Raw genomic sequence first — 26,543 nt, 5'->3', positions numbered from 1 at the left:
GCAGGAGTTTAGGATACTTTCAAAGATTTTATTATCATTTTGGCAGTTTAATAAATCTAGTGTTCGAAGAAGTAACTGTCTTTCGTAACGATAATTTGGACAGTATAAAAGGAAGTATTTTTCGTCTTCTATCTTGTTTAAGTTAAATAATTTACATATTCTCTGGTCGACAGGCATGTTTGTGTAGCTGCCTCTTTCAATCTCCAGATTATGGCAACTGAGTCTTAGTTTAGGGAAAGCTAATCTATGATCTTTACATTTTACAGCTAAAACATTCAAATTTATCTTTAACAAGTCCTAAATGCCTAAGTTTGTTGGAGCTATCAGTGTTTACTTTGTCACTTTCAATGAGAAAATATTTCTAAATTTTGTTTGAAGAGCTTCATAGAATTTTGAGCCTGCAAGGACTTTTTAATGTAAGCGAGGACCTTCAGCTAAATGTTCAATCGACTGAGACAACCTGAGCAGGTCTCACACAGCTGAAGAGCCTACATCAAAGGTGGTAAACACTTGATTTTCAATTGACTAGATTTTGTTACATCTCTCCAATCTTTCTTGATTACTTTTGCAAGCATCTTCCTTGATTAGATCAGCATTAACGAGCTATATGTGGGTCCTGAGAGAAGGAATCAGATCATGTTCCTGCACCAGGGTGAACATCTTGGAGAAACGTAGCCTGTTAGCTGATGGAACTGGATATGTCTTCAGTGTTGAAACCTTGTCGCAGGTGTCTGCCCAGGCCATGACACACTGCTGTAATTAGCCATACAGTTGGTTGGCTGCATCCCAGGGTCATCATTTTCTGTGGGTTCCTATATCGGTAATTATAAAGATTTGGTAGTGCAGTTTTAGATATATTAAATGATGTCTTTTGTAGTCAAAAAGGTCGCATGCTGGGTGGGGCGGGATAGAGCTGGTGGTAATGTATTTACCCTGCAAGAGAGTTACCTCCCCCTGGGACACTTTGTTATGTGCTATTGCTGAGTTGTGAATCTGATGCTGTCATAATGTTAGGAAAACCTTCAACTCAAAATGCCAAAGTTTTGATACTTTGTGTTCTGTCAGCATATTCTTTTCATGCTGTGTGTTCAATTGTGAGTCATAAAATTAACTGGGGCGGTCGGGTAGCCTGGTGGTTAAAGCGTTCGCTCATCACACCGAAGACCCAGGTTCGATTCCCGACATGGGTACAATGTGTGAAGCCCATTTCTGGTGCCCCCCGCCGTTATATTGCTGGAATATTGCTAAAAGCGGTGTAAAACATACTCACTCACTCACTCATAAAATTACCTGTTTGCAAAATAGATGCAAGTGTCGACCCTAAGCCTTAAGTGGATCATGAAATTAATGTGAGGGCCCCCTACCTTTGAAATGTAAAATTTATTGAGAAAACTAGAATGGCTGTAGATTAGAAGTCCATCATATGGTATTGAGTGATAGCCTAATATCAGGGTTAGAACGTAACACAAGCCCACTAGCCTGCTAGCCAGAGGCTAGTACAATTTCATTTGGGCTAGTACAAAACTCCCCATTGTTTTGACATTACAAGGGCATATAATCTTTCCCCTGGCTTATTGAGTAAAGCTTTGGAGGTATGTTATATCCCTGAATAGTGTCTGCTTCTTCACAAACTTAACTCTTATGTGAGTCTTGACCATCCTGATCGAATTTTTTTTAATTAATGAGCAGTGTTGTGTTTTGAGCACGACCACTGTTATGTGTACTGTACAATTCACCACATGAGTTTTGCTTGTCATTGTTGCATGTGCAGTGAACCTGACTTGACAATAAACATAGCGTTACATTACAAACTAACAGTTTTAGACCACTAGTCCTTATAATGATAACATATAGCAAACCCCTTAAAACTGGCAAATTTCTACTAGTCCTTATGATACCTTAACTATTGGGCAGTTTGGCAAGGACTAATAAGGGATAATCAGATTTTTCACATTAATTTCTTCTTATATTAATTTCTTGCTTTATGGTATTTCGTATGCTTTTCCTTTGGAATACAGTTTTCAACGTAATATTTGGTTTATTTGTGTCTCAGCTGTATTATTTGGGTAGGATATTCAGTATGACAATGCAGTCAGAAGCATCACAATTTGCGGTGGTCAGGCTCGCTGATTTGGTTGATGCATGTCATCGACTCAATTGCGTTGATCGATGCTCATGATATTAATCACTATAGACGCCATTATTTACAGACCGCCGTGATATAGCTGGAATATTGCTGAGTGCGACGTTAAACAACAAACCAACCAACACAATTTGTTGTGCAGTGTTGTATCCTCTAAACTATGACCCATTCAAATTACATATGGGGCGGTCGGGTAGCCTAGTGGTTAAAGCGTTCGCTCGTCACGCCAACGACCCGGGTTCTATCCCCGACATGGGTACAATGTGTGAAGCCCATTTCTGGTGTCCCCCGCCATGATATTGCTGGAATATTGCTAAAAGCGGCGTAAAACCATACTCACTCAAATTACATATTGATTACGAGGGTTTATTGATTAGTTCTGATCCCAACATCGAAGGAATTGTAATAGTGAAATCTTTGGTCGTGGATATTACGTGATGTCATAGGTTATATCCACAAAGTCAGTAAAATAAGCAGGGGTCTGTGACATTTGGAAAATGGATAAATTTTAGGTATGTGCAGTGTTAAAGTACTTGTAGATTGCTGTTTGGCTTGAAGTGGTGAACCCAGGTTTCATCCATAGTCAAAAATTATTGCAAGAACCTTTCTGGATCAGCTTCAAACATAGCCTGACCTGATAAATGTTGGGGACCTCACACCATGGTGCCGATTTCCAGTCTTAGTCAAAATGTGAAACAGCCTCCATGGTTTAATGGACAGAGTGTCCCCCTGGAGAGCAGACAGTTTGTGGCTGGATCATTTCAAAAGGTGTTAAAAGATGGTACTTGTGGTTACCCTGTCTGGCAGTCAGCTTCAACAGTATAAAACAAGGACTGACCGGCTCAGAGACAGTATAATGTCTGAGTAGAGTGTCCTTGTTAAATTGTGGCATGGTATCTCAGTGGGCTAGCACTATAAAATCAGCATTAGTCCAAGTCCAAGTACGCCTACACATACACATCACTAATGTTTATACTCATTTTCACCTCACCTTGATCAAGATGTGACTAGTGCCACGTGCGAAACTGAGGTATTGTTTCTGCGACCATTGACTGCTGGATTGACATCCATCATAAAGTTTGAGTAAGCAGTGAAAGCATGTGGTGTTTGAATGACTTGAATCCAACTTGCTTAGACTCTCCTTTTATTTGTGCTGAGTAATTCAGGCAATGTTCTCATTCCTGCGTTGTGTGTTTGATGCATGTGTTACACAGTTGTCGTTCATGTTACAGATATCTACGGCATCTGGTTCTATGAGAAGGATGAGTGTGCAAGGATCGGAAATCTCATGAACAAGTAAGTCACCTGCAACCACCACCAGCACAGCTCATCAAGACACAACAAATCAATTAGATCGCCCATACCGTGGTATACCTTTAGGAGTATCAACTAATGAAAGGTGCATGATTCATACTACCAATTGGCTTAACCTTGCTTATTTTCAGACATCTTGAACTAGAGATTTCTATTAAGACCTATACAACTTTAAATGAAATTTGGATAAGGATGTTCATTTACGAAACAGTATTTTCCATGAAGACCTAAGACCCTGACGTAGCCCTTTCAGTTTGGATATAAAAACTTGAATATAATTTCCATGATGACTTGGGACCTTCAAAGACATTTTCATGCAGTTTAGGACCTCAAAGAAACTGCCATTAGGCAGCCTTTTCAGTCAGACTTGGAGTAGCCGACTGAACGAGGCAAGTAGGCAGCTGTAGCAGTCTTAGGAGGATAAGGTCAGATTTGTAGCTCACCTGGACGAAAGGAAGGTAATGTGAGCATATGTCATGAAATGAGTATCGTGAAGGCAAGGTCAGATTTGTAGCTCACCTAGACTGAAAGAAGGCAATGTAGGCATATGTCAAGATCTGATTATCGTGAAGGCAAGGTCAAATTTGTAGCTCACCTAGAAAGAAAGACGGCAGTGTAGGAATATGTCAAGATCTGAATATCATGAAAGCCAAGCCAGATTTGTAGCCTACCCAGACTGAAAGACGGCAATGTAGGCATATGTCAAGATCTGAATATCGTGAAGGCAAGGTCAGATTTGTAGCTCACCTGGTACTAAGTAAAAATATCTTTGTTAGTCTTCAGAGAGGGCACAAGGGAATAGGAAATAAATCAGTTTTATAGTGTCACAGCTTCATGTGATTAATACTATTGCATAAGTCATCATCTAATGCAGGGAGACCAGACGGGAACGTGGAAAGTATGTAGTGGAGCTGCAGACCTCTGATATATATCTTTTCTGTACAGAGAAACTCTTTTAAAAAACATTTAAGCCTTTGAGAGTATGTGCAAGGGACAAACAAGAGAGAAATCATATAACCACTTTCTATAACATGCTTGTAGGTGAATAGAGCCCTTTAATTCTTATACCTCCCTTGTTCGAAATAAGCGCTTGCCCGTAGGCCCGTGGCAGGTAGTTCTGAGGTAAGGTCTTTATGGCCTGCAGTTAATTAACATGTCGATTTTTTTGTCACAGTAAGCTGCAGGTTTTTTTTAATGAGAGCCTGGAGAGTTTAGTCAGGGCCAGCAGCTTCTAAAGTTTGTTGGTCTTGATGGCAGCCTGGCAATTTATTTTATTTCAGACACTGCATACTTAATCTACCTGGTATTACTCCTGATAATCAAGGGGCGGTCGGGTAGCCTAGTGGTTAAAGCGTTCGCTCGTCACGCCGAAGACCTGGGTTCAATTCTTGACATGTGTACAATGTGTGAAGCCCATTTCTGGTGTCCCCCGCCGTGATATTGCTGGAATATTGCTAAAAGCGGCATAAAACCATACTTACTCACTCACTCACTCACTCACTCACTCACTCACTCCTGATGATCAATCAAAATATGTGGTACCTTGCTCTCATTTCAAATGGGAGAATACAGTTTGTCTACTGGCACCCCAAATAACTGTGCAGTGTTATGCCCTTAGCCATGTCATGCCAGTCTACTGATCATGGGTTCTACGGACCTTTTTACTCCAACTGATTTTGGGGTGGATGGGGAAGCTGAAGACCAGGGTTCAATTCCCATATGGGTACAATGTGTAAAACCCACTTGTGGTGTCCCCCACCATGATATTGCTGGAATATTCAGCAGTAGAAACTAACAGTTTTTGTCCTTATAATGATAAAACCCTTAAAAATGGCAAATGTCTACTAGTCCTTATTATAATTTTTATATTTTATTTTAAGAATATCATACAAATGAAGTTCATAACAGATGAACTAAAATTACTTCTAATTTGGAACATGCTACAGCACATACCTGTGCACAAATGCATGCCAAACATTTCAAATTGGTATTGTCCATTTTACCAGTGGTGAAGCCATCTTAAAACCATGTGTGCATAATGGAAATAGGCCTGTTGCATTAAGGGTAAGACCCGTGAAGATCCGGGGTAGAATAGGTCTTCAGCAACCCATGCTTGCCCTAAAAGGTGACTGTGCTTGTCGTAAGAGACGACTAACGGGATCGGATGGTCAGGCTTGCTGACTTGGTTGATATGGATTGTCTGGTCCAGATTGTGACCTTGATTTGTCAGCATCATACTGCTCCTGGGTTTCACCAAAGTAATGAAATTCCAAAGCCTGCACTATTGTAGGCTTTCCCTCCACATCAAGTTGATACTCTGTGATATATCAGCATTAGAAATTGGCACTAGTCCTGTCGTCCTTGCCAAACTGCCCATTAGTTAAGATATCCTGAGAACTAGTAGAAATTTGGCCTTTATCAAGGTTTTGCTATATGTTATCATTTTAAGGACTAGTGGACTAAAACCGTTATATAATTAGTTTCTATCGCTGTATATTGTAATTCTGTTCCAACCGGTCTTAAACTGTCACTCACTCATATCAAATATGACACATGTGCTCCGGTACTTCTCAAATGCCACTACCCTCTGACCAGTCTGACAGCAACACGAATGATGTTTGAAGCCCCCAGGTGGTAGATATGAGCTATTATTCCCTGTTTGCCTGCAGATAAAGCTGTGACCTTCCTCATCAGAACTGTTGGTATATTATTGTGGAGCACAAATACAAACATAGACCTTGTTATAAGCTCTGTAGGTGTGTTGGCAATCTTCATTGTTTAGAACTGTCGGTAATGAGACTTCATGGGCGGGGTATATATACTCTTCTTTATAACACTGATACATGTGACCTAAATCTAGTACTTACGTTGTCCATTAATTACTATGTTGTCTTGAATTGACTCTACACAGAGTGTGTATGGAATCATGGTAGAGAGATGATGTATGCAAAAGCAAGTAGTTCACCAGGTGTTCTATAACAGGGATGGATGGTATATTGTTTTAGCCACCATGCATGACAGGGACAGAGGCTTTGTAGTCGTGGATATAGAGTTACTTGGAGGTGGAGGTATAAGATGTGCGATAACGATAACGCTTGCTTTATCAGTTATCACAAACCATGGTACTTGTGTACCATCAAATAATGTTGTTTATGAGATTTGTGTAAATGTTTGTATTAATTTCACAAGATATTTGGGTTAATGGTGCTTTGAATGTAAGTGTAGGGGTGCTAACACAATCACAGATGTTGATGGTTGTGGAGTTCATCTGATCCCAAGTGCCATATCAGTTTAGGTTATGGCCAATTATACCCATTAACCCTCGTTGTCTTAGACCATAAACAGCTCACTTTTTTTAACTCTTCTCGTTAACACCTTCCCACTTCATAACAGATTTGTTATAATGTTTGTGGTAATGCTCTAACTTTAGGAAGAAGAAAACTAATCAATATTCAATGTCTGTGTCTCAAAAATACACCACCCATCTACACAGCTGTAGACCCGTGAAGATCCGCGATGGAATTGTGGCATCAGTGCTCAGATCCTAGGTTCGATCCTAATTTCTGTCCTTTTCACCAGAGTGATAAACATCTTTTACCTTTTGAAGTTGGGTTTGCTCCTTCATTTAGTTACCCTGACATTATTGAAATACAGCAGCATTAAACAAAACTCTCTCCTCTGAGCCGTCAACTCGTCATGCAGAGTTGCGTCCCTTAGGACGTGGGCTCGAATCCCGGCGCACCCCAGTTATGTTTCTAGGTTTGCACATGCTCATGGGTTTCACATCACTTACAGCTTTCCTCCCACACCAAGCTGACAGGAATAGCGTTGAAAGCAGCTTTAAAACCAACCCACTCACTTGCTGTCATTAGTATTACTTTAGAGCATGCTTAGTGGGTAATATGTGGTGTCATGTCTCACAGAAACTTCTTTCGTCAATAAACAAATACAGTTTGAGGACGGGTAAGCTACAGATCCTTAGCCTCTGTTTTCAACTGGTAAATGTGTTTCTGTCGTTATTATATTTTTAGTGTCTGTATTCTATCATCGGAAATGTCGCCTAATGGCAAGGTATGGTTACAAGCTAAGCTTCCTGACTATTGTTTACCATACATGTTCAATGATCCATGCAGTGGGTCTAAGACAGATGCTTGCTCATCATATAAATTCTTGAAAGCCTGAAAATATTGTTACCTTTTTAAGCAAAAGAACTTCCCTTCATGACCTTTATCAAAGTTGTCAAATCTTTTTATTATTATATCAACCTTTCATCCTTTAAATCAGATAAGTTCTTCTTTGAATCAGTTAAGTTCATCGTTGAATCAGTAAAACTTTTCTTGAATCAGTTAAGTTCATCGTTGAATCTGTTAAGTTCTTCTTGAATCAGTTAAGTTCATCGTTGAATCAGTAAAGTTTTTCTTGAATCAGTTAAGTTCTTCTTGAATCAGTAAAGTTCATCGTTGAATCTGTTAAGTTCTTCTTGAATCAGTTAAGTTTTTCTTGAATCAGTTAAGATCTTCTTGAATCAGTTATGTGCATCGTTGAATCAGTTATTACAGCGGTAGAAACTAACAGTTTCAGTCCGCTAGTCCTTATAATGATAGCATATAGCAAAACCTTCAAAAATGTCAAATTTCTACTAGATCTTAGGATACCTTTACTATTGGGCAGTTTGGCTAGGACTACAGGACTAGTGCCAATTTCTAACCCTGGTTAAGTTCTTCAGTGAATCAGTTAAATTCTTCATTGAACCAGTTAAATTCTTCATTGAACCTGTTAAATTCTTCATTGAATAAAGTTAAGTTCTTCAGTGAATCAGTTAAATTCTTCATTGAACCAGTTAAGTTCTTCAGTTAATCAGTTAAGTTCTTCAGTGAATCAGTTAAATTCTTCATTGAACCAGTTAAGTTCTTCTTTGAATCAGTTAAGGTCTTCATTGAAGTTGATTTTTATCATTGCTTTGATGAATTTTTACATCATTTGTTCATTCAGGTATCACAAGGCTTCATAAGAGGCAGATGATTTGTAATGCTAATGTATTTTGGGATGGCTTGCCAATTCAGTGTGACGTGTACGAACAGCATGGACAAATCAGAACAGTATTTTCATCCATCATAGGAGTTAGGCTGGTCTTAAGATCCCACATACAACATCTTGCTGTGCAGAGTACCAGGATCTGCTGATCCAGGATTTGAATTCAAGATCTTGGCACCATGCCACTGCTCACTGGTTTCCCCATAGTATTGGCCTGCCTCACTCTGGGCTTATTACCTCATACAATAAGCTGGCAACTGCTTTGATGTTTATATCAATATGTGAAACATGCAAAAACGTTTTTTTCGTGTCTGTTGTTTTATTCAATATATTAACAAAATATTGTATGTAACCAGTGTTAACCAATGTTATTGTGCTTTATTGAGATCGAGATTTTTATCATTTCTGATTTCATCCCAATCTATTGTATAATTGTTTTGTTTTTCCTATGCTCTACCACATTTACAAGCAAAGTAGTTCATATTCAGGTATGACCTCACAGCCCCACCATTGTATAATTGTTTTGTTTTTCCTATGCCCAACAAACAAAGAAGTTCATATTCAGTTATGACCTCACAGTCCCACCATTCTATAATTGTTTTGTTTTTCCTATGCCCAACAAGCAAAGGTGTTCATATTCAGTTATGATCTCACAGACCAACCATTGTATAATTGTTTTGTTTTTCCTATGCCCAACAAACAAAGAAGTTCATATTCAGTTATGACCTCACAGCCCCACCATTGTATAATTGTTTGAACGGAAGCTTAGGAGAAGTGCTTCAAATTATGAGTGATCCCATCGAAGACACTCTGTCTGCTACAGAGAATGTTGCACTTAGAAGCAGCAGTGTATTGAATTTCGTACACCTCTGACTTGTTACGTCCCTGCTGGACATTAGGGGGGCACCAGCAATATACAAGCTGCATGCAGTGCTGGGACACAGTTTCACAAAGTGGAATCTGAAATACAAAATCCACGCCATTGTAACCATGACAGCAAATTTAATACATCTATAGATGGTGGTTCATTCTGTCCGGTACATTCGTTACGACCTGCCCAGAGAGCAGAAACTTGATGGTTCAATCCCCTGACTGCATCATACTAAAAGACAATAAAAGATGGTACTTGTTGTTACTCTGCCTAGTGCTCAGTATTGACGAGATAAAACAGGGACTGTTCTGCTCAGGGTAAATATATGGTATCTGAATGTGCTGTTTTTGTTAAGCTGTTTTATGGTATCTCAGTTGGCAATCAAATCAATTAGCACATTAGTAGCAACACACAGGCAACCACACATGTGCACGCATGCACGCGCACATACGCACACGCACACACACATGCCTGTGGAAGTGGAAGTTCAACTGTATTGTATATCACCTATTGCATGTAGAAACAGTATTCTGATATTCTGATGGAGAATACACCAGGAAGAATCAACTTCTTCCCCCTCCTAAAAAAAAACAAAAAACATATTTTAAAAACATTTCAGAGCATCCCATTCATTAATTTCAGAATATTCTTCAGAACAAGGTTAATGGCTGTTGAAAGATGATGGTGTGTACCTTGTGAGATGGGGAGGCCCCAGGTGTAGTCAGCCTGGTCTGGTGGGGTGCTGCACCAGCATGTATGACACACAACCTGCGCACTTGGGTACTGAACAACGTCACAAGGTCAAGTATGAGACCACTGTTTGTTCTCTGGCGGTATCTCATCCCTCTGTAAACCTCAACTGGATCTCATTAAGTCCTGCTCCTCCTGAGATCTTCCAGGCTATGGGATTTGTTGCCCCCCTGTAGACGGGCTATGTGAAGTGGCTGGCGGCTTGAGAGTTGTTGTGTTAGTGTTGAATAAGACCTGATGTTCTAATGAGGTAACAGAGGAATAGAACTCAAATCATTCAGATGGTGTTCTTACCCATTGGAAGTTCTTCACAGGATATATTCATATGATAAATATATGTTGATTGTGGTGGGGGTTTTCCTAGGCTAGAGTGGGTGAGTATGGTTTTTACGCCGCTTTTAGCAATATTCCAGCAATATTACGGTGGGGGACACCAGAAATGGGCTTCACACATTGTACCCATGTCGGGAATTGAACCCGGGTCTCCGGCATGACGAGTGAATGCTGCAGCTTTAGGTGCTAGTCCAAAAGCTGAGTCTCAAAGGTGTAGTGGATAGAGTATCTGCCCAGAGAGCAGGTTGGTGGTTCGTTCCCTGGTCATCTCATACCAAAAAAAAGATAGTACTTGTTGTTACCCTGCCTGGTGCTCGGCATTATGGGATATAAAACAAAGATGTACAGTGCTCATGCACGCATGCACACACACACACACACACACACACACTACAAGCGCTCGCTCACACATGCATGCACAGATAGGCATTGGTCCTCTGCGTTTTCTCTCAGTTTGTTTTAGATAGGTACTGGTACTCTCGGTGTGTAATGGACGTAGGTACTGATCCCTGAACATGAGGTCTGTGATTCACACATCACGATCCTGGAAGAGAATATCTTGAAAGCATTAGTGGTTCCCGTGTCCATCAGACAACTCCACTTGCCGCACATCTTCTCCTCTGTGAGTTACCCAAACATGACGCGTGCAAGTGGCAACAACATGTCTGTTTATTTATCAGGGAAAATTCCGGAACACGTCCATATTTCCTACTCTCCACCTGTCTTGACATTTTGCTAAGTATAAGTGCCAGGGCATTAGTTACCTTAGCATGCTTTTAGTATTTTTCATTATGTCAGGTGTAAGGTTAAAAGAAACCTCCAACACTGATGATACACTTCCAGTGGGCAGTCTTTCTGGAAATAAGCTGGCGGGAACAGTGATGATGAATCTTGTGAATCACCCAGATCCCTGCGTCTATAACAAGGCTATTTGTCCTAATAAGGGAGAAGTCTGACCTGTACATCCCTCTATGACAAGAGGAACTGTGTGCTAGCACAATAGTTAGTGTGTCCTCAGTCATCACACACATGATCTGGGTTTTATTACAGATGTCCTGTGTGTTACTCATTCACTCACTCACTCACTCACTCACTCACTCACTCACTCACTCAACTGGTGACTTCAGGAGCAGTGTGGTCACGAGGCACAATTGTTATGGTGTCCTGAGTCATCACACACATGATCTGGGTTTGATGCCCTGACTATAGGAGCAACTTAATGTTGGTAGCCTTATAAGCAACCCCTTGAAACTTGCCTTCAATGCTGATAACCTTATGAGGAAAACACCCACCCACTACCCCCACCCCACCCCTTCTTGAAACTTACCAACAATGCTGATAACCTTATGAGGAAAACACCCACCCACTACCTCCACTCCACCCCTTCTTGAAACTTACCATCAATGCTGATAACCTTATGAGGAAAACACACCACCACCTCCACCCCACCCACACTATTCACATCACTTCTAATTAAAACATGATTGAGTTCATAGATTATGTCCTGTTTTCATTACAAGGATTTATCCATAGTCTTTTTGTTTCATTCTGCTTTCTTGTTGTAGTTTGTCCATAAATATTTGGTTAAATTCAAATGGTACATTCTTCATGATATGGTAAGGGGGCACGGGTGGTCCAGTCGTTTAAGTCGCTGCCATTCGCCTTGGGTACGCCAGAAACCTATGATTCTGGGTTCGAAACCCACTTTGCACCGATTATGTTTCTAGGTTTGTCAGCACCATACCCATGCTCGTGGGTTTCACTGAAGTGGTAAACGTCTGAGACCTGCATCACTTCGGGGTTTCCTCGCACATTAAGCTGACACGGCATGATATAACTGGAATGATGTTAAAAGTGGCACCAAACCCAACTCCCTCACTCACTCATGATACAGTAAATGACACTATTTGGGCAGCACATTCGTTAACATGAGGTTGACACTCATCACCTTGCTGATCCACTCAGTAATCACACTGACCAGAAGAGAACTTTTTGACTCCATTGTTCTAAAAATGTTTACCCTTCACATAAGCCTATTTTTATGCTCTATTAATGTTCTTATTTTGAGAGAATATTTTCATCTCTAGTTTTATGATGATTACAAAACAAGATGGCAGGGGTGTCTGAAAATTGCAGTCTAAATTTACATCATCCTATCAGAGAAAGATAATATTCCTTCATGTTATAAATATGGAGCCGGTTCATCATGCAATTATTTGACAAGGATATGTACGTTTTACATGAATATTATCTTAAGATACCGGAACTGTCAAGAAATTACACTGAGTATTTAACCTTGAGTAGTCAATTTTTGGTCTGCTCCCATTTTGTAAAGTCTGTATCTTGATGTAGAACCTGACTGCAGTGTAATTATTTACTCATGGTAGTTGGATGTTTGGGTTAATATTCTTGACATGCACCTGTTACATTTTGCCCAAGCTTTGGGAAAAAACAAAGAATTCTGGGATGAACCGCATTGTTGAGAAAGTGATAATTATGAAGATAAAGAAAAGAGTGTGTTGAAAGAAAGTTGGAACAGAAACCGATTCGCCTTTGTGGTGGCAGATAACTAATTTAGTGTGTAAAAATAAATCCTGCAAAGATTATGGTGATTGTGCTGTACATGTGACGTCAGAGATGGTATTTTCCTTCCAACTTTTATGACCCATGTTACGATCGCAGCTCAGGTGGCATCTGACGGACATATATTACATGGCGCATCTGCTGGTCGGTTTCCCAACTTGTGCAAGTCTTTCTCAAGGGTAACTTCCAACATTGGTCTCATCAGAGGTGCTCCTTTCTTTCAAAAGTGACATGGATACAGAATGAATTGCTATACCTTTAGAAACTCGAAAAATATTAAAGTCATATTCGTAAAATTAATACCGTATTCGACGTAATAAGCGCCCAGGGCGCTATCAAAATAAGGAACAGGGGGCTCTTATTAGAATATTATTTTGGCGAAAAAATAAGTTGAAGGATAAATTTTGTGGTTTATGCTGACAGCCTGAAATGTTTATGTACGACAGATATATTTTTTCAGAATTTAATTGCCCATAATTAAGGGTGCATATAACACATGAGTGTGTATTATACGCGAAAAAATAAGTCTTGTGTACAGTGATCAATCGGAATGGGGTGCCAATTGGGATTGTTCACAAGCCAATATATTAGCAAATATCGCCGTGGGCGCTTATCAGAGCGGGGCGCTTATTATGTGGAATACGGTAATAGTTTAGGTTGGACTGAACTCGGACAGTTGACAGTTGAGCAGGTTTTATTCATGTCATTCAAAATCCACTTTGTGAGTCAGCAGACTCTAATTGTATGGTGGTTAGCGAGCCCCTCATTAAACAGAGAGGAGCGATGGGGTAGCGTAGTGGTTAAAGCATTTGCTGGGTTCGGTTCCCCATATGGGTACAATGTATGAAGCGCTTTGCTGGTGCTCCCTGCCTTAATTTTGTTTAAATATTGTTAAAAGCGGCATACAACCATTCTCACTTTATCACACTCACTCACTCAAACACACAAAAATGACGATTTTAATTAATTGGGAGGTCAGGCTGGGTGTCTTGGTTTGCAGATTTCATATGCTGTTGGTACATTCAGGTGTCTGTTGTTTGAGGCCTGTCATGCTGAAATGTACCAGTTTCACGTTAGTTTCACACGTCTATTAGCTGTATACTCTACAGGACTTTATCAACATATCAATGTACTCCACCTGAACAAAATGTGACCAACTATTGGACGAAAGTATTTAGCTGTGCTCTAGCTTCTTCAATACGGACCCTTCTTAAACGTGTTTGTTTGTTTGTTTGTTTGTTTGTTTGTCTGTTGTTTAACGCCGCACTTAGCAATATTCCAACTGTATGACGGCAGTCTGTAAATAATCAAATCTGGACCAGACAATCCAGTGATTGTCATCATGAGCATCGATCTACGCAGTTGGGATACGATGACATTCATCAACCAGGTCAGCGAGTCATCTCTCACGACAAGCATGGATTGCTGAAGACCTATTCTACCCCGGAATCTTCACGGGACTCTTAAACATGTCATGGAGTCAGATCTGTTCACAACAACTTGATTTGGTTAACTTTGTTATTTCTGGAAACTTTTGTGTTTTGTGATCCCTAATGCCAGTTTTCGGCACATTTTTCTCAATATATCAACTGTGTAATTTTACGAAGATACTGTAATGAATAATAAACAGGCTTCTGTTTATGTTCCAGATTCTCAAAGATATTATGTTGCTTGAATATATGCTCGTTCATAAGAAATTACAGTTTACAATATTTAACCACAAAACTGAAAACCACAAAAATGAATCAGCTGTTTTGTTTGAGTAATTTTTTCACAGTTATAGCAATAAAACAATTTGGAGGATAATTAGTTAAAATGACATGTGTTCATTACATCATGAGAGTGTCCAAACATGTTTCTTCAAATTAAATCAAAACTCAAACAGGTTGTTTTATAACTTTATGCCAAACAAAACACTGTGCAGTTTATTTATATTGTATATACAGAGATGTAAAGTAGAGTTGTCTCCCATGTGGAGCTCTCCCTTGAAACGAGGACTCAGGTGATGTCTCAGCTGTTTCTACTTCCTCGTGGTGTCTGCTGTCAGACTTGGTGTTATTTTCTCTCTACTTCTTTCCCTGCTTTCCTCAACTCGGGGTGCATTTGTTCCAACTTGACCCTAGTTGTTTCAACTCCGCTTCTACGGGAGGCAGTACTTTATGTAACTACATGTATTCTTTTCTGTTTGAAAAAGCATTCTCGCAGAATATTTTAGGCAGGTAAATTACCTAAATCTGTTTGCATGAGCAAGGAATGTTTATAAAATGTTCTGGGGAGAAATGTACGGCTATAGTCAGTTTCAGACGTGCCAAATTATCTGGTGATTATAGGTCTGTTTCACATGTGGTTTTATAACCACAGGCATGTTATATTAGGAAATCATTTAGATCAGCTCACTGGACGCAGGGCCTGGGTTCTCGTGTTGTGATCTTCATCAGTTAGATCATCTCACACCACTGGTCCAGATTTAATACGATATATACCCTCTACACAACCTGAGAACTGACATAGGTTCTCATGTTGTGATCTTCATCAGTTAGATCATCTCACAGGACTGGTTCAGATTTAATATGATATATACCCTCAAGACAACCTGAGAACTGACTTAGGTTCTCGTGTTGTGATTTTCATCAGTTAGATCATCTCACAGGACTGGTCCAGATTTTATACGATATATACCCTCAAGACAACCTCACCTGAACTGATGTAGGTTCTTGTTCTGGGTTCTTCATCATCTTGATCAGTACAGATTTCATACCATTTAAGATAAGTCACAAGTTGCAGTCAGTGTACTCTACATGCTTCAAAAGGTCTTGAGTGTGTATGATTCTTATGCTTGGTGTCAGGCTCTGATTTATCATCACACCTGGGATAAGTCTATGCAGCACTCAATCCTTTGCTTTCAAACAGAAATATTTGATACTTCCGGTATAACACTATCTGAAAAATTAATGAATACGTATCACAATGTTTGGAAAATACTGATACATTTCAGCAATAGAAATTGGCACTAGTCTGATAGTCCTTGCTAAACTGCCCAATAGTTAAGGTATCATTTCAGTTTCCATTGGTTTCAATATAAGCGGGTGTTTTTCCGAAAAAAAGTGCGCACTATACTCAAGAAAATACGGTACACTACCAATCTCTAATGTTCATATTTCTTTCTGACTATGCATGCATTCCTTCTGACTTTTATATGTTTGAGTAAAGATAAAGTTTTCAGTTAACTTCAGTCAGTATGCATGATCAGGTCATTATATGCATGTATTTAAACAGTTTTTGCCAAAATTCCAATTGAACAATTCCCAATTTTTACCCAACTCAAGACCTACAGCAAGTACCCGGGTCGGGTCAGGTCAGGTCAGGTAATAGGGAGTCAGGTACCCGGGTAGTAAATTTGGACTTGTCGAACCCCTAGTTAGTTGATATGCATTTTACTTAGTAATGTGATGTACATCCTATGAACAATAATATCGTTGTTTTCTCTCCATCAAAACATTGAAGTCAGTGTTCGAAATTAAGGTGGGGCAGTGGGGTAGGTTAGAGCTGAAAGTGTTGCTTGTCACGCAAGGTTTGACTCCACACATGGATATTGCTGGAATATTGCTAAAAGTGGCGTAAAACCATACTCTCGCTCGCTCACTCACTCACTCACTCATTTACTCATTCAAAATTAGGAGGGAGGTTCTTGGATTTCAGGTACAATAGTATTGGAAGCGAATGACTGCCAGAATGGTTAACTGTTAACATTAGATTATGCTAAGGACTCCTTGTCTTTCATGCTTCATTTCCGTCACTTATGGCAACTAAACAGAATTCTTTTCCTGTGTCGAACTTTATTTTATATTCACTTCTGAAATTTGATCTTAAAGTGTAGTTTGTATGAACATGAAGCCATTGTAATTGAATGCAGCAGTGTGCCATGATTTCGTTCCACAACATGTTTACATAACTGTTACACAATGAAGGGCATGGACATCGGAGTGCCTGGACCACAAACATGCGTGGTATATGGTACAAGAAAATGTCAGATCTGATTGGTTCCACACTCTCCTCTCCATCCTCCCACCAGAGTCCCAGAGGACCAGGAGGTAAAACCAAGTCCGCTAATCACGAAACGTGGTACATACTTCGGCACAGAGAAAACTTCAAAGCATGTGTTTTTCTACATTTGTGGAAGAGGACATGCAGAATGGTGTTGTTTTGTCTTAAAATAGAGAGGTAACCAAACATGAGACTACACACACTTGCTGATGAGCACATGTACTTGGGCTTACCTATGATGGGTTAGAAAAATAACATAATGGCTTTTTGTAGGTTAGTAGAATGAAGGCTTTGTGTAAGTTATGTGCAGATTTGGGTGATGGACAAGCAGTTATCGAGAGTGTTTTCTGGCATATAACTGTCAGGATAATAGGTGAAAATGTGTTGTTTGCTTGGCCAATGGTTAACTAATGAACAGACCCCCTAACACTGTAATGTTGCTCCAACATAACAGCAAGTTGGGGCATGCTTTGACTCCCGTAAGTGGTTCACTGTTTTCGTAGCTGTATTTGAAAGTTTGTTTGTTTGTTGTTTAACGCTGCACTAGGCACTAGGCAATATTCCAGCTATATGACGTCTGTCTGTAAATAAACGAGTCTGGACCAGAAAATCCAGTGATTGACATCATGAGCATATCATGGGATATGATGATATGTATCAACCAAGTCAGCATGCCTGACCACCCAACCCCGTTAGTCACCTCATACGACAAGCATAGTTGCCTTTTGCAGACCTATTCTAACCTGGATCTTTACGGGTGTAGTTCAATGAGTGGTCCACAGATTTGTAACCTGGTTTTTGAAGGTTGATTCGTTTTCTTCCTATTACATACTTTATGGCGTGCAGTGTTCAAACTTCAGCATGAAAGTCAAAGGTTTTGTCATGACCCAATGTTGAAAGGAAAAATTAAGAGAATCCCTAGATTTCATTACGAATGAAGAAAGCCTCAGAAGACCACAGGAGCCTTCCTTAGTTCGATCGCTCGAGTGATTTCTTAAAAATCATGGTTTGTTATCTCATGCTGCTCCCAGCAAATTTCCAGCTATATGACGGGGTCTTAAATAGTCTATTCAGGACCAGACGGAGGGTCAGGCTCTGTGACTTGGTTGATAGTGTGTCCTCGTATCCTGAAGAACATGGATTGTTGCTCACAATATCGATCACTGGATTGTCTGGTCCAGACTTGATTATTTACAAACCACCATCAAACCGCTGGAATTATTGTTGCTGATTGAAGCTTTCACTGAAACTGAAATTCTGTTCAAAGCGATACTTTAAACCCAGCTCACTGTTCACATCTATGCGCTTATCTAAATTCATCTGAAATGTCAATCCCACGATTCTGTCAGTTGTTACTATTTGCTTTGACGTGTTACGAATACCCACATGTCAGAGTGGTTTTTATGCCTCCAATGATTAACTATTAACCCATTGACCTACTGATCACTTTTTATTTGCAAACTCAAGCTGCAGATGCAAAGCCATGTTGCATATTTTTCATCCTCTCATTAAACCAGTTTACTTTTGTCATAACATCATAAGGGATTTTCGTGCAGATTACCTTCTGCATTTTTTAGGCTGCATGGTTCAATAGGGTTCAGCTGTTCACAAAGGTCACAGTTTCTGACACTTTTCATAAATCCTTTTAGTATTTATGGCCGCTTGTGTTCAACACTCCCAATTGTCAAAGCCAAGGAAGTGCCTGGGTGGGCCAATCAAATGCTTGCATGTTGCTTGTTGTTTCATACCTCATTCCAACTTTCCGAAGGGTAACAATATTGCTGTGATAGTATCTATGATGCGAAAAAGCACTTTGGACTGGTTTATGGACTGAGAAGTGGGGAAGTAGGTTATCTTGACATGAAAGCAAGCACTGTAAGTCCATCAGACAACCTCTGATCACAAAGACGCACATGGATATGAGTTAGTGTTCATCAGTCTCGGCACATGTTGTCTTCAGGAAATTGGGTCGTGTTCTCCAGCGTCAAGTTCTTGTTCTTAAACTGTGGCATGGTATCTTAGTGGGCTAGCACTGTAAAATCAGCTTTAGTCCAGACTATTACAAGCAAGCATGCACACACAAAATCACTAAGTAAATGCCACGTTTAACCCCATTTCACCTCACCACTGTGGGCACATTGCCTTCAGGTGACTGTATGGTGTTCTCCAGAGGCTCGTTCTTGTGTCTCATGGACATATTGTCTTCAGGTAACTGTATGGTGTTCTCCAGAGGCTTGTTCTTGTGTCTCATGGGCATATTGTCTTCAGGTGACTGTATGGTGTTCTCCAGAGGCTTGTTCTTGTGTGTAATGGGCATATTGTCTTCAGGTGACTGTATGGTGTTCTCCAGAGGCTTGTTCTTGTGTCTCATGGGCATATTGTCTTCAGGTGACTGTATGGTGTTCTCCAGAGGCTTGTTCTTGTGTGTAATGGGCATATTGTCTTCAGGTGACTGTATGGTGTTCTCCAGAGGCTTGTTCTTGTGTGTAATGGGCATATTGTCTTCAGGTGACTGTATGGGGTTCTCCAGAGGCTTGTTCTTGTGTGTAATGGGCATATTGTCTTCAGGTGACTGTATGGTGTTCTCCAGAGGCTTGTTCTTGTGTCTCATGGGCATATTGTCTTCAGGTGACTGTATGGTGTTCTCCAGAGGCTTGTTCTTGTGTCTCATGGGCATATTGTCTTCAGGTGACTGTATGGTGTTCTCCAGAGGTTTGTTCTTGTGTCTCATGGACATATTGTCTTCAGGTGACTTGGCCATGTTCTCCAGAGGCTTGTTCTTGTGTCTCCAGGGGCAGTGGGCAGTCTAGTATGTGCATGTACTTGCAGGGGAAGCAAATGAGTGACCGTGCATTCATCAGTCTCAGCATAATTGTTTCCGAGACACAGAGTTTGTTCGAGTATGTACACCTGGTTACAATTCTGGGGCAGAGTTGGTCCCCAACACCCCATACATGTTGTGAGATCAAAGTAAATGAGGATATATGATCACTGTGAACTGGTTGATTGTGTGTCATTATACCCAATATAACATTATATGTCAATGCTCATGTGGTCAACAAATGGTTTGCTTGTCCAAGATATAACCAATATTGTTGACAGGCCAATATGGTAAAGCTGGCATATTGATAACTATAACAGTATTGTATCGTCTAGGATTGTGTGGTATCCGAGTGGTTAATGAGTACACTCAAGACATTGAGCCCAGGCTAAGGTCCCTGTTATGTGCAATGTGTGAAGCATTATTCTTTTTGACCCCATATTGTATTGCTGGAATATTGCTAAAAGTATCCTAAAACCCTTCTCTCTTATTCATTCTTTTGTGTTCTTTTTTTTTATTTTGTTTTGATGGTGTTTAAATAAGACATTAAAGAGAAGGAAATTGTTTGAATGTGCAAATTTGAAGTCAAGATCTGGGCAAGCAAGCCATTAACCTAACTTCCGTAAGAGGCGACTCTAACGGTATTAGGTGGTCAGACTTGCTGACTTGGTTGATGCATGTCATCGTTCCCATGGATCGATGTGCATGATGTCAGTCACTGGATTGTCAGGTCCAGACTTGATTATTTACAGACTGCTTTCATATACATGTAGCTGAAATATTGCCTGCTTTATACGCATGCATCCAATTAAAATACTCTACCAATTTAAATAGAAATCATGAATCATGAAATCATGAATTATTTTGTTCAGGGAGCTCAGGTCATCGAGTCCAAGTACACTCTGGTCTTGAAGGTTTCTCCAATACTGCACTGAATATTTCATGTCTTCACACAGCTGATGAAGTCCTTTGGGTCAGTACATGACTGATCAAGGGGACACTTGCAGCTTTCCCGGACATTATTATGACAAAAGCATTTCACAATGATTGATGATGTATGGTATTATCAAAAAGTTCTTTTACAGTGTGAAAATCTTGAAAATCAGAAAATATTTTGATTTTTGTTGATTATGTTGATATGTTGGCATGGATTTGTCTCTGCAGTTGAATTGAGCAAAGTTATGGGGATTTTACAAAGTTAGTTATCTTTCCAGACAATTATAGCATTGGTTTGTAAACTCATGTACACTCTGTGAAGATAATTCGAGCAGCAGATGTCGTGCCATCAATTGCTTTCAGAACTGTTTTGCTCATCACAGTAGTGGAGCAAGTCCCAGGCTGCACACAGCCAACCGAGGACAGAATGGCTACAATGTTATCATTTCCTCCATCTTGGTTTATGTCCACAAGTGTGGATACTAACTGCTTGTAGCAATGTGTTGGTGTACAGGTAGTCCGATAAACTCACACACCTACTAGGCTACAGACATTGGTCTGAGGGAACCTGGTTACTATAATAGTGTGTCGGGGGAGGCAAATATTGATGATATGATTGGGGTTTAAAGTTGGTCATTTGTGTGGGAGAAGGGAATACTGATAGTTCTGAGGATAACTTGTCCACTTGTGTCGGGGGAGGGAAATATTGATAGTATCGAGGATAACATAGTTAATTGTGTCGGAGGAAGCAAATATTGATAGTATTGAGGATAACATAGTTAATTGTGTCGGAGGAAGCAAATATTGATAGTAGCAGGGATAACTTAGTCAGTTGTGTCGGAGGAGAGAAATATTGATGTTAGTATTTTGGATGATATTGTCACTTGTGTCAGGAAGTCAGCATTAAGGCATGCTTTGTTACTTGTGTTGGAGGAGAGAAATATTGATGTTAGTATCAATGAGTCGGAGTCGGAAGATGGCAGCTATAGGTGTCAAGAATCTGATCTTTTGTGTCAGAGGAGGGCAATACTGAATTATCAAGGAGATTTGGGTCAATTGTCTCAGAGGAGGACAGACTTAATGTCAAGAATCTGTCATGACTTGGTGACTTGTGTTAGTATCTGGAATACTTGGTTTCTCTATGGTTGAAGAGGACAGTATGGAACTGGATTCTCACAGCTGAGAGGGTCAGTCGTTCTTGACCTCTGGGTGGAAACTCCTAAATGTCAGCGCTAGTCCCATTCACCTCTCATGATCAGTGTGAAGATACCGTTAGTCACACCAGCTGAATGTAATCTATACAAAAATATGTACTATTTTGAGATTGGAACTCCAGGTCATTATCTTGAAGATGCTGGAATCCCAGGGATCCAAGAAGGTAAAGGGATGTATATAGGAACATGGTTAAGCCGAGATGTGAGATGTGTAAATATTAAGATGGGAGAGATCAGTGTAGTGGAGGAGGTGTTCCACTTTGTATAGAAGCAAGAGATAGTCCACTGTTTCTGGTATGGCTGTGTTGGACGTAATATTCTGGCATGGATAGATGTCACTGTTTTGCCTCCTTACTCCTTACTTTGATCCACAAGTGATCTTAGCTTTGATCCACAACGGTCTTAGCTCTGATCAACAAGCAATCTTAGCTCTGATCCACAAGCAATCTTGGCTTTGATCCATAAGCATGGATCAATCTTAGCTCTGATCCACAAGCAATCTTAGCTCTGATTCACAAGCAATCTTAGCTTTGATCCACAAGCAATCTTAGCTCTGATTCACAAGCAATCTTAGCTCTGATTCACAAGCAATTTGGCTTTGATCCATAAGCAATCTTGGCTTTGATCCATAAGCAATCTTAGCTTTGATCCATAAGCAGTCTTAGCTTTGATCCACAAGCAGACTTAGCTCTGATCAACAAGCAATCTTGGCTCTGATCCACAAGCAATCTTAGCTCTGATCCACAAGCAGTCTTAGCTTTGATCCACAAGTGATCTTAGCTCTGATCCACAAGCAATCTTAGCTCTGATCCACAAGCAATCTTAGCTTTGATCCATAAGCAATCTTAGCTCTGATCCACAAGCAATCTTAGCTCTGATCCACAAGCAATCTTAGCTTTGATCCATAAGCAATCTTAGCTTTGATCCATAAGCAGTCTTAGCTTTTATCCACAAACAGTCTTAGCTCTGATCAACAAGCAATCTTGGCTCTGATCCACAAGCAATCTTAGCTCTGATACACAAGCAGTATTAGCTTTGATCCACAAGTGATCTTAGCCTATATTAGTACGACAACGCTTTTGAGTAGGGAAGTTACTTCATTCAAACAATTTCTTTGATTACTAAGATTGCCTTGTTAGACGATGCAGTGTCTGCTAGGACTTTGCTGACAAAGCAGATTGTAGGCTTCCAGGCAGAATCTCCTTTAGCCAATACCTTAGATAAATAAATAAATATTGACACCAACAAGGCACAAGCTACAGGTGTTGAGAGAATGTTGGCCCATTCAACTTAGGTGTCAGGATTCACTGTACATAGATGCATCCTTTTGTCATGTCAGGATTCACTGTACCTAGATGCATCCTTTTGTCATGTCAGGATTCACTGTACCTAGATGCATCCTTTTGTCATGTCAGGATTCACTGTTCCTAGATGCATCCTTTTGTCATGTCAGGATTCACTGTACGAAGATGCATCCTTTTGTCATGTCAGGATTCACTGTACGAAGATGCATCCTTTTGTCATGTCAGGATTCACTGTACCTAGATGCATCCTTTTGTCATGTCAGGATTCACTGTACGAAGATGCATCCTTTTGTCATGTCAGGATTCACTGTACATAGATGCATCCTTTTGTCATGTCAGGATTCACTGTTCCTAGATGCATCCTTTTGTCATGTCAGGATTCACTGTACCTAGATGCATCCTTTTGTCATGTCAGGATTCACTGTACCTAGATGCATCCTTTTGTCATGTCAGGATTCACTGTGCGAAGATGCATCCTTTTGTCATGTCAGGATTCACTGTTCCTAGATGCATCCTTTTGTCATGTCAGGATTCACTGTACCTAGATGCATCCTTTTGTCATGTCAGGATTCACTGTACCTAGATGCATCCTTTTGTCATGTCAGGATTCACTGTACCAAGATGCATCCTTTTGTCATTTTCAGGATTCACTGTACATATAATCTGATGATAGTGGGTTTGAATCCAAGATTACTACTGTTATAAGCAAGGAAAAAACCCAACTCGTTCTGTCAAAATTGTGTCTAAGGCCAATATCAAGGACAAGTTAAAAAATTCTGAAAAATGAAACCTAATCTAATGCATATATACTTAATTACACTACTTTTTTAAATTGTTTGATAGGCATTACTTAGAAGTTGACGGATGACAAGGTAGACACAATTTTATGAGTAAGTGTTGACAACAGAAGAACACCTTGACCACTTTTTGAAACAACTGAACGCCTCCTGTGCTCTAGTTTATGTGTATTGGTATGAGGATAGACTCTGTTGTCCAGTTCATCACATCCTCTATGGTGATGCTCTCTCATCTTCTCCTCAAGCTTGTAGTTCCTGATGCATGGCTGGCTTCACCAAGCTGTTACCCCTCCCAAGTTTATGTCTATTGGCATGCTAGACTAGCACTTAATGTAAAACCAGTTGATAAAAATCATTATAACCCAATCATTGTTAAACACTATCTTTTATTGGTAAATAATTAGATAAATGTTCTGTACCTCATAATCTAGAGTTCTTTTTTTGTATTTTGTTAGTCTTGATATTTTCATGGTATGTATGCTTCTAATTCAAGATATAGAACCCCTTTGTTTGTGGCCCAATAACATAAATCAGAACCCTTGGCTGTCTTACTGCCACAGATTGTAGTCCTGAATCTGAAGAAGGATCATTTCATTACACCTGTTGTCTTGTGTAGGCCCGGGGTGCAATAGGTCGTTAGCAGCCCATCGGAATCTGGTGGTCAGGCTCACTGGCTTGGTTGATGCATGTCATTGTATCCCAATTGCATATTCTATGCTCATGTCAAGCACAGTGAGTGGATTGTCTGTCCAGACTTGATTATTTAAAGACCACTGTCATATAGCTGAAATATTGCTGAGTGCAGCTTTAAATAACAAACAAACTCCAGTTGTCATGTCGCTCCACCCTGACCACCTGTTACATGGATCTGGAACACATCTGAAACCCAAGCCAGAGAGGCAGTTGCTAACGTACACATCATTCTCCCCTAAAAAAACGAAATGCAAAGATACCTTGGCTGCTGCAAAGGTTCCGGCAAGTTAATTCAAATACACATGAGAGACAAACATGTTGATATCTTTCCCTAACAGAGGATAGTGAGTTACGTGTTCCCTTTCTTGCAGATTTCTTCATGTAGCAGTGAGCAAGGCAGACCAGAGCATCAAGGTCCCAGCACCAGTTCAGAAGGCACCAGAACCAGTTGACCTTACGAAGCAAATGATTGGTCGAGACAAGCCACCTGGAACCCAGCCAGGTGAAGGGCAGGTGGACATTATGCAGATGTTGACCAAGGCCCAGAGTGAATATGTCAAGGTCAGTCATTAGGAGTGTAACGATGTATCGAACTATCGATGTATTCCTATTGCTTGCCCTCAAGTTGTACTATATCGATAAGAATAGGAAACGCCAGTCGTATTGTCAATAGTGTGCATAACAATCTATTGTTTTAATAGGGGCAATAAGTTATAGGTAAAGCATCAACTATGTATCAGTAAACAGTCATAATTCTAACCTGCCTTGTATTGATTAGCATCGATTACGACAACTTTGTTACTAAAGATGCTTCTTTGGATTGAGTGGCGCCGGGTAGGAAAATAGCCAACTTCACGTTATTTATAAATACTTTTTTCATTTCTATTGCATTGAGAAGTATCATTATCAAGCCTGAAAGTTGGTTTAATACTATCGCAATACTATTGCAAAAGTGTGAGGTACTTGTCAAATGCAGTCATCAAAATAGCCCTTATAGTTACCCCTAATAATTACCCTATCATTATTGTCCAGGGTGCCGTTGTACAAAGCGATCTTTGCGCTAATACCCATACCTTAACATAGACTTACGACAGTCGAAGCGCTAAGGTTGTTCTGTATTGTTTAGGTTGTCTTAACTAACATAGAAAACATACATATGAAAGGGGCGGTCGGGTAGCCAAGTGGTTAAAGCGTTCGCTCGTCACGCCGAAGACCCGGGTTCTATTCCCGACATGGGTACAATGTGTGAAGCCCATTTCTGGTGTCCCCCGCCGTGATATTGCTGGAATATTGCTAAAAGCGGCGTAAAACCAAACTCACTCACTCACTCACTCACATATGAAAACTAGTTCCACAGAGAGCAACAACACAGTAGCTGTCTCAGTTGATGTCTTGGAAGTGCAGGAGCTCCAGACTCTGCATCTGAAGTATCTGGACAGCCTCCAGTGGTAATAGTCTCCATCATATCATATGTTTCCATCCTCGTCAACAGGCCAAAGGAGCACCAGGCCCCACAAAGGAGGAAAAGCCGCGCCCAATGACTGACCACATCACCACTGTCGCCCCCACCAGCAATGTCAACCTCGTCCGTCCCACGCCAGTCAAGTTCAGCTTGGACGGTTCTCCCTCAGAAGGTGTGATCTTCAACCACACATTCAGTGACTCACATAACAATTCTAGTGTTGGAGGCGTACAACCCTCGCACC

The 26,543-nt window shown here is 40.3% G+C and overlaps 1 protein-coding gene across 2 annotated transcripts in view; it reads left to right on the top strand.

Moving 5' to 3' along the window:
* LOC139446130 (mRNA-decapping enzyme 1B-like) overlaps positions 1–26,543 on the top strand; it is a 158,457-nt gene that overhangs the window by 113,810 nt on the left and 18,104 nt on the right. For both annotated transcript variants that reach the window (XR_011651918.1, XM_071227428.1), the window contains exons 4-6: positions 3,376–3,439; positions 25,209–25,398; positions 26,330–26,471. Coding sequence is in view for 1 of the 2 variants with exons in the window: in XM_071227428.1 (XP_071083529.1) it covers positions 3,376–3,439; positions 25,209–25,398; positions 26,330–26,471 (396 nt within the window). In the remaining variant the exon portion in view is untranslated. The remainder of the gene's footprint in view (positions 1–3,375; positions 3,440–25,208; positions 25,399–26,329; positions 26,472–26,543) is intronic.

Source organism: Haliotis cracherodii, unplaced genomic scaffold (genome assembly GCF_022045235.1).
Source record: "Haliotis cracherodii isolate W230 unplaced genomic scaffold, xgHalCrac1.p SCAF_6, whole genome shotgun sequence".
NCBI lineage: Eukaryota > Metazoa > Mollusca > Gastropoda > Lepetellida > Haliotidae > Haliotis > Haliotis cracherodii.
The sequence above is the reverse complement of the archived record's forward strand: the minus strand, read 5'-3'. Positions and strand labels throughout refer to the sequence as shown.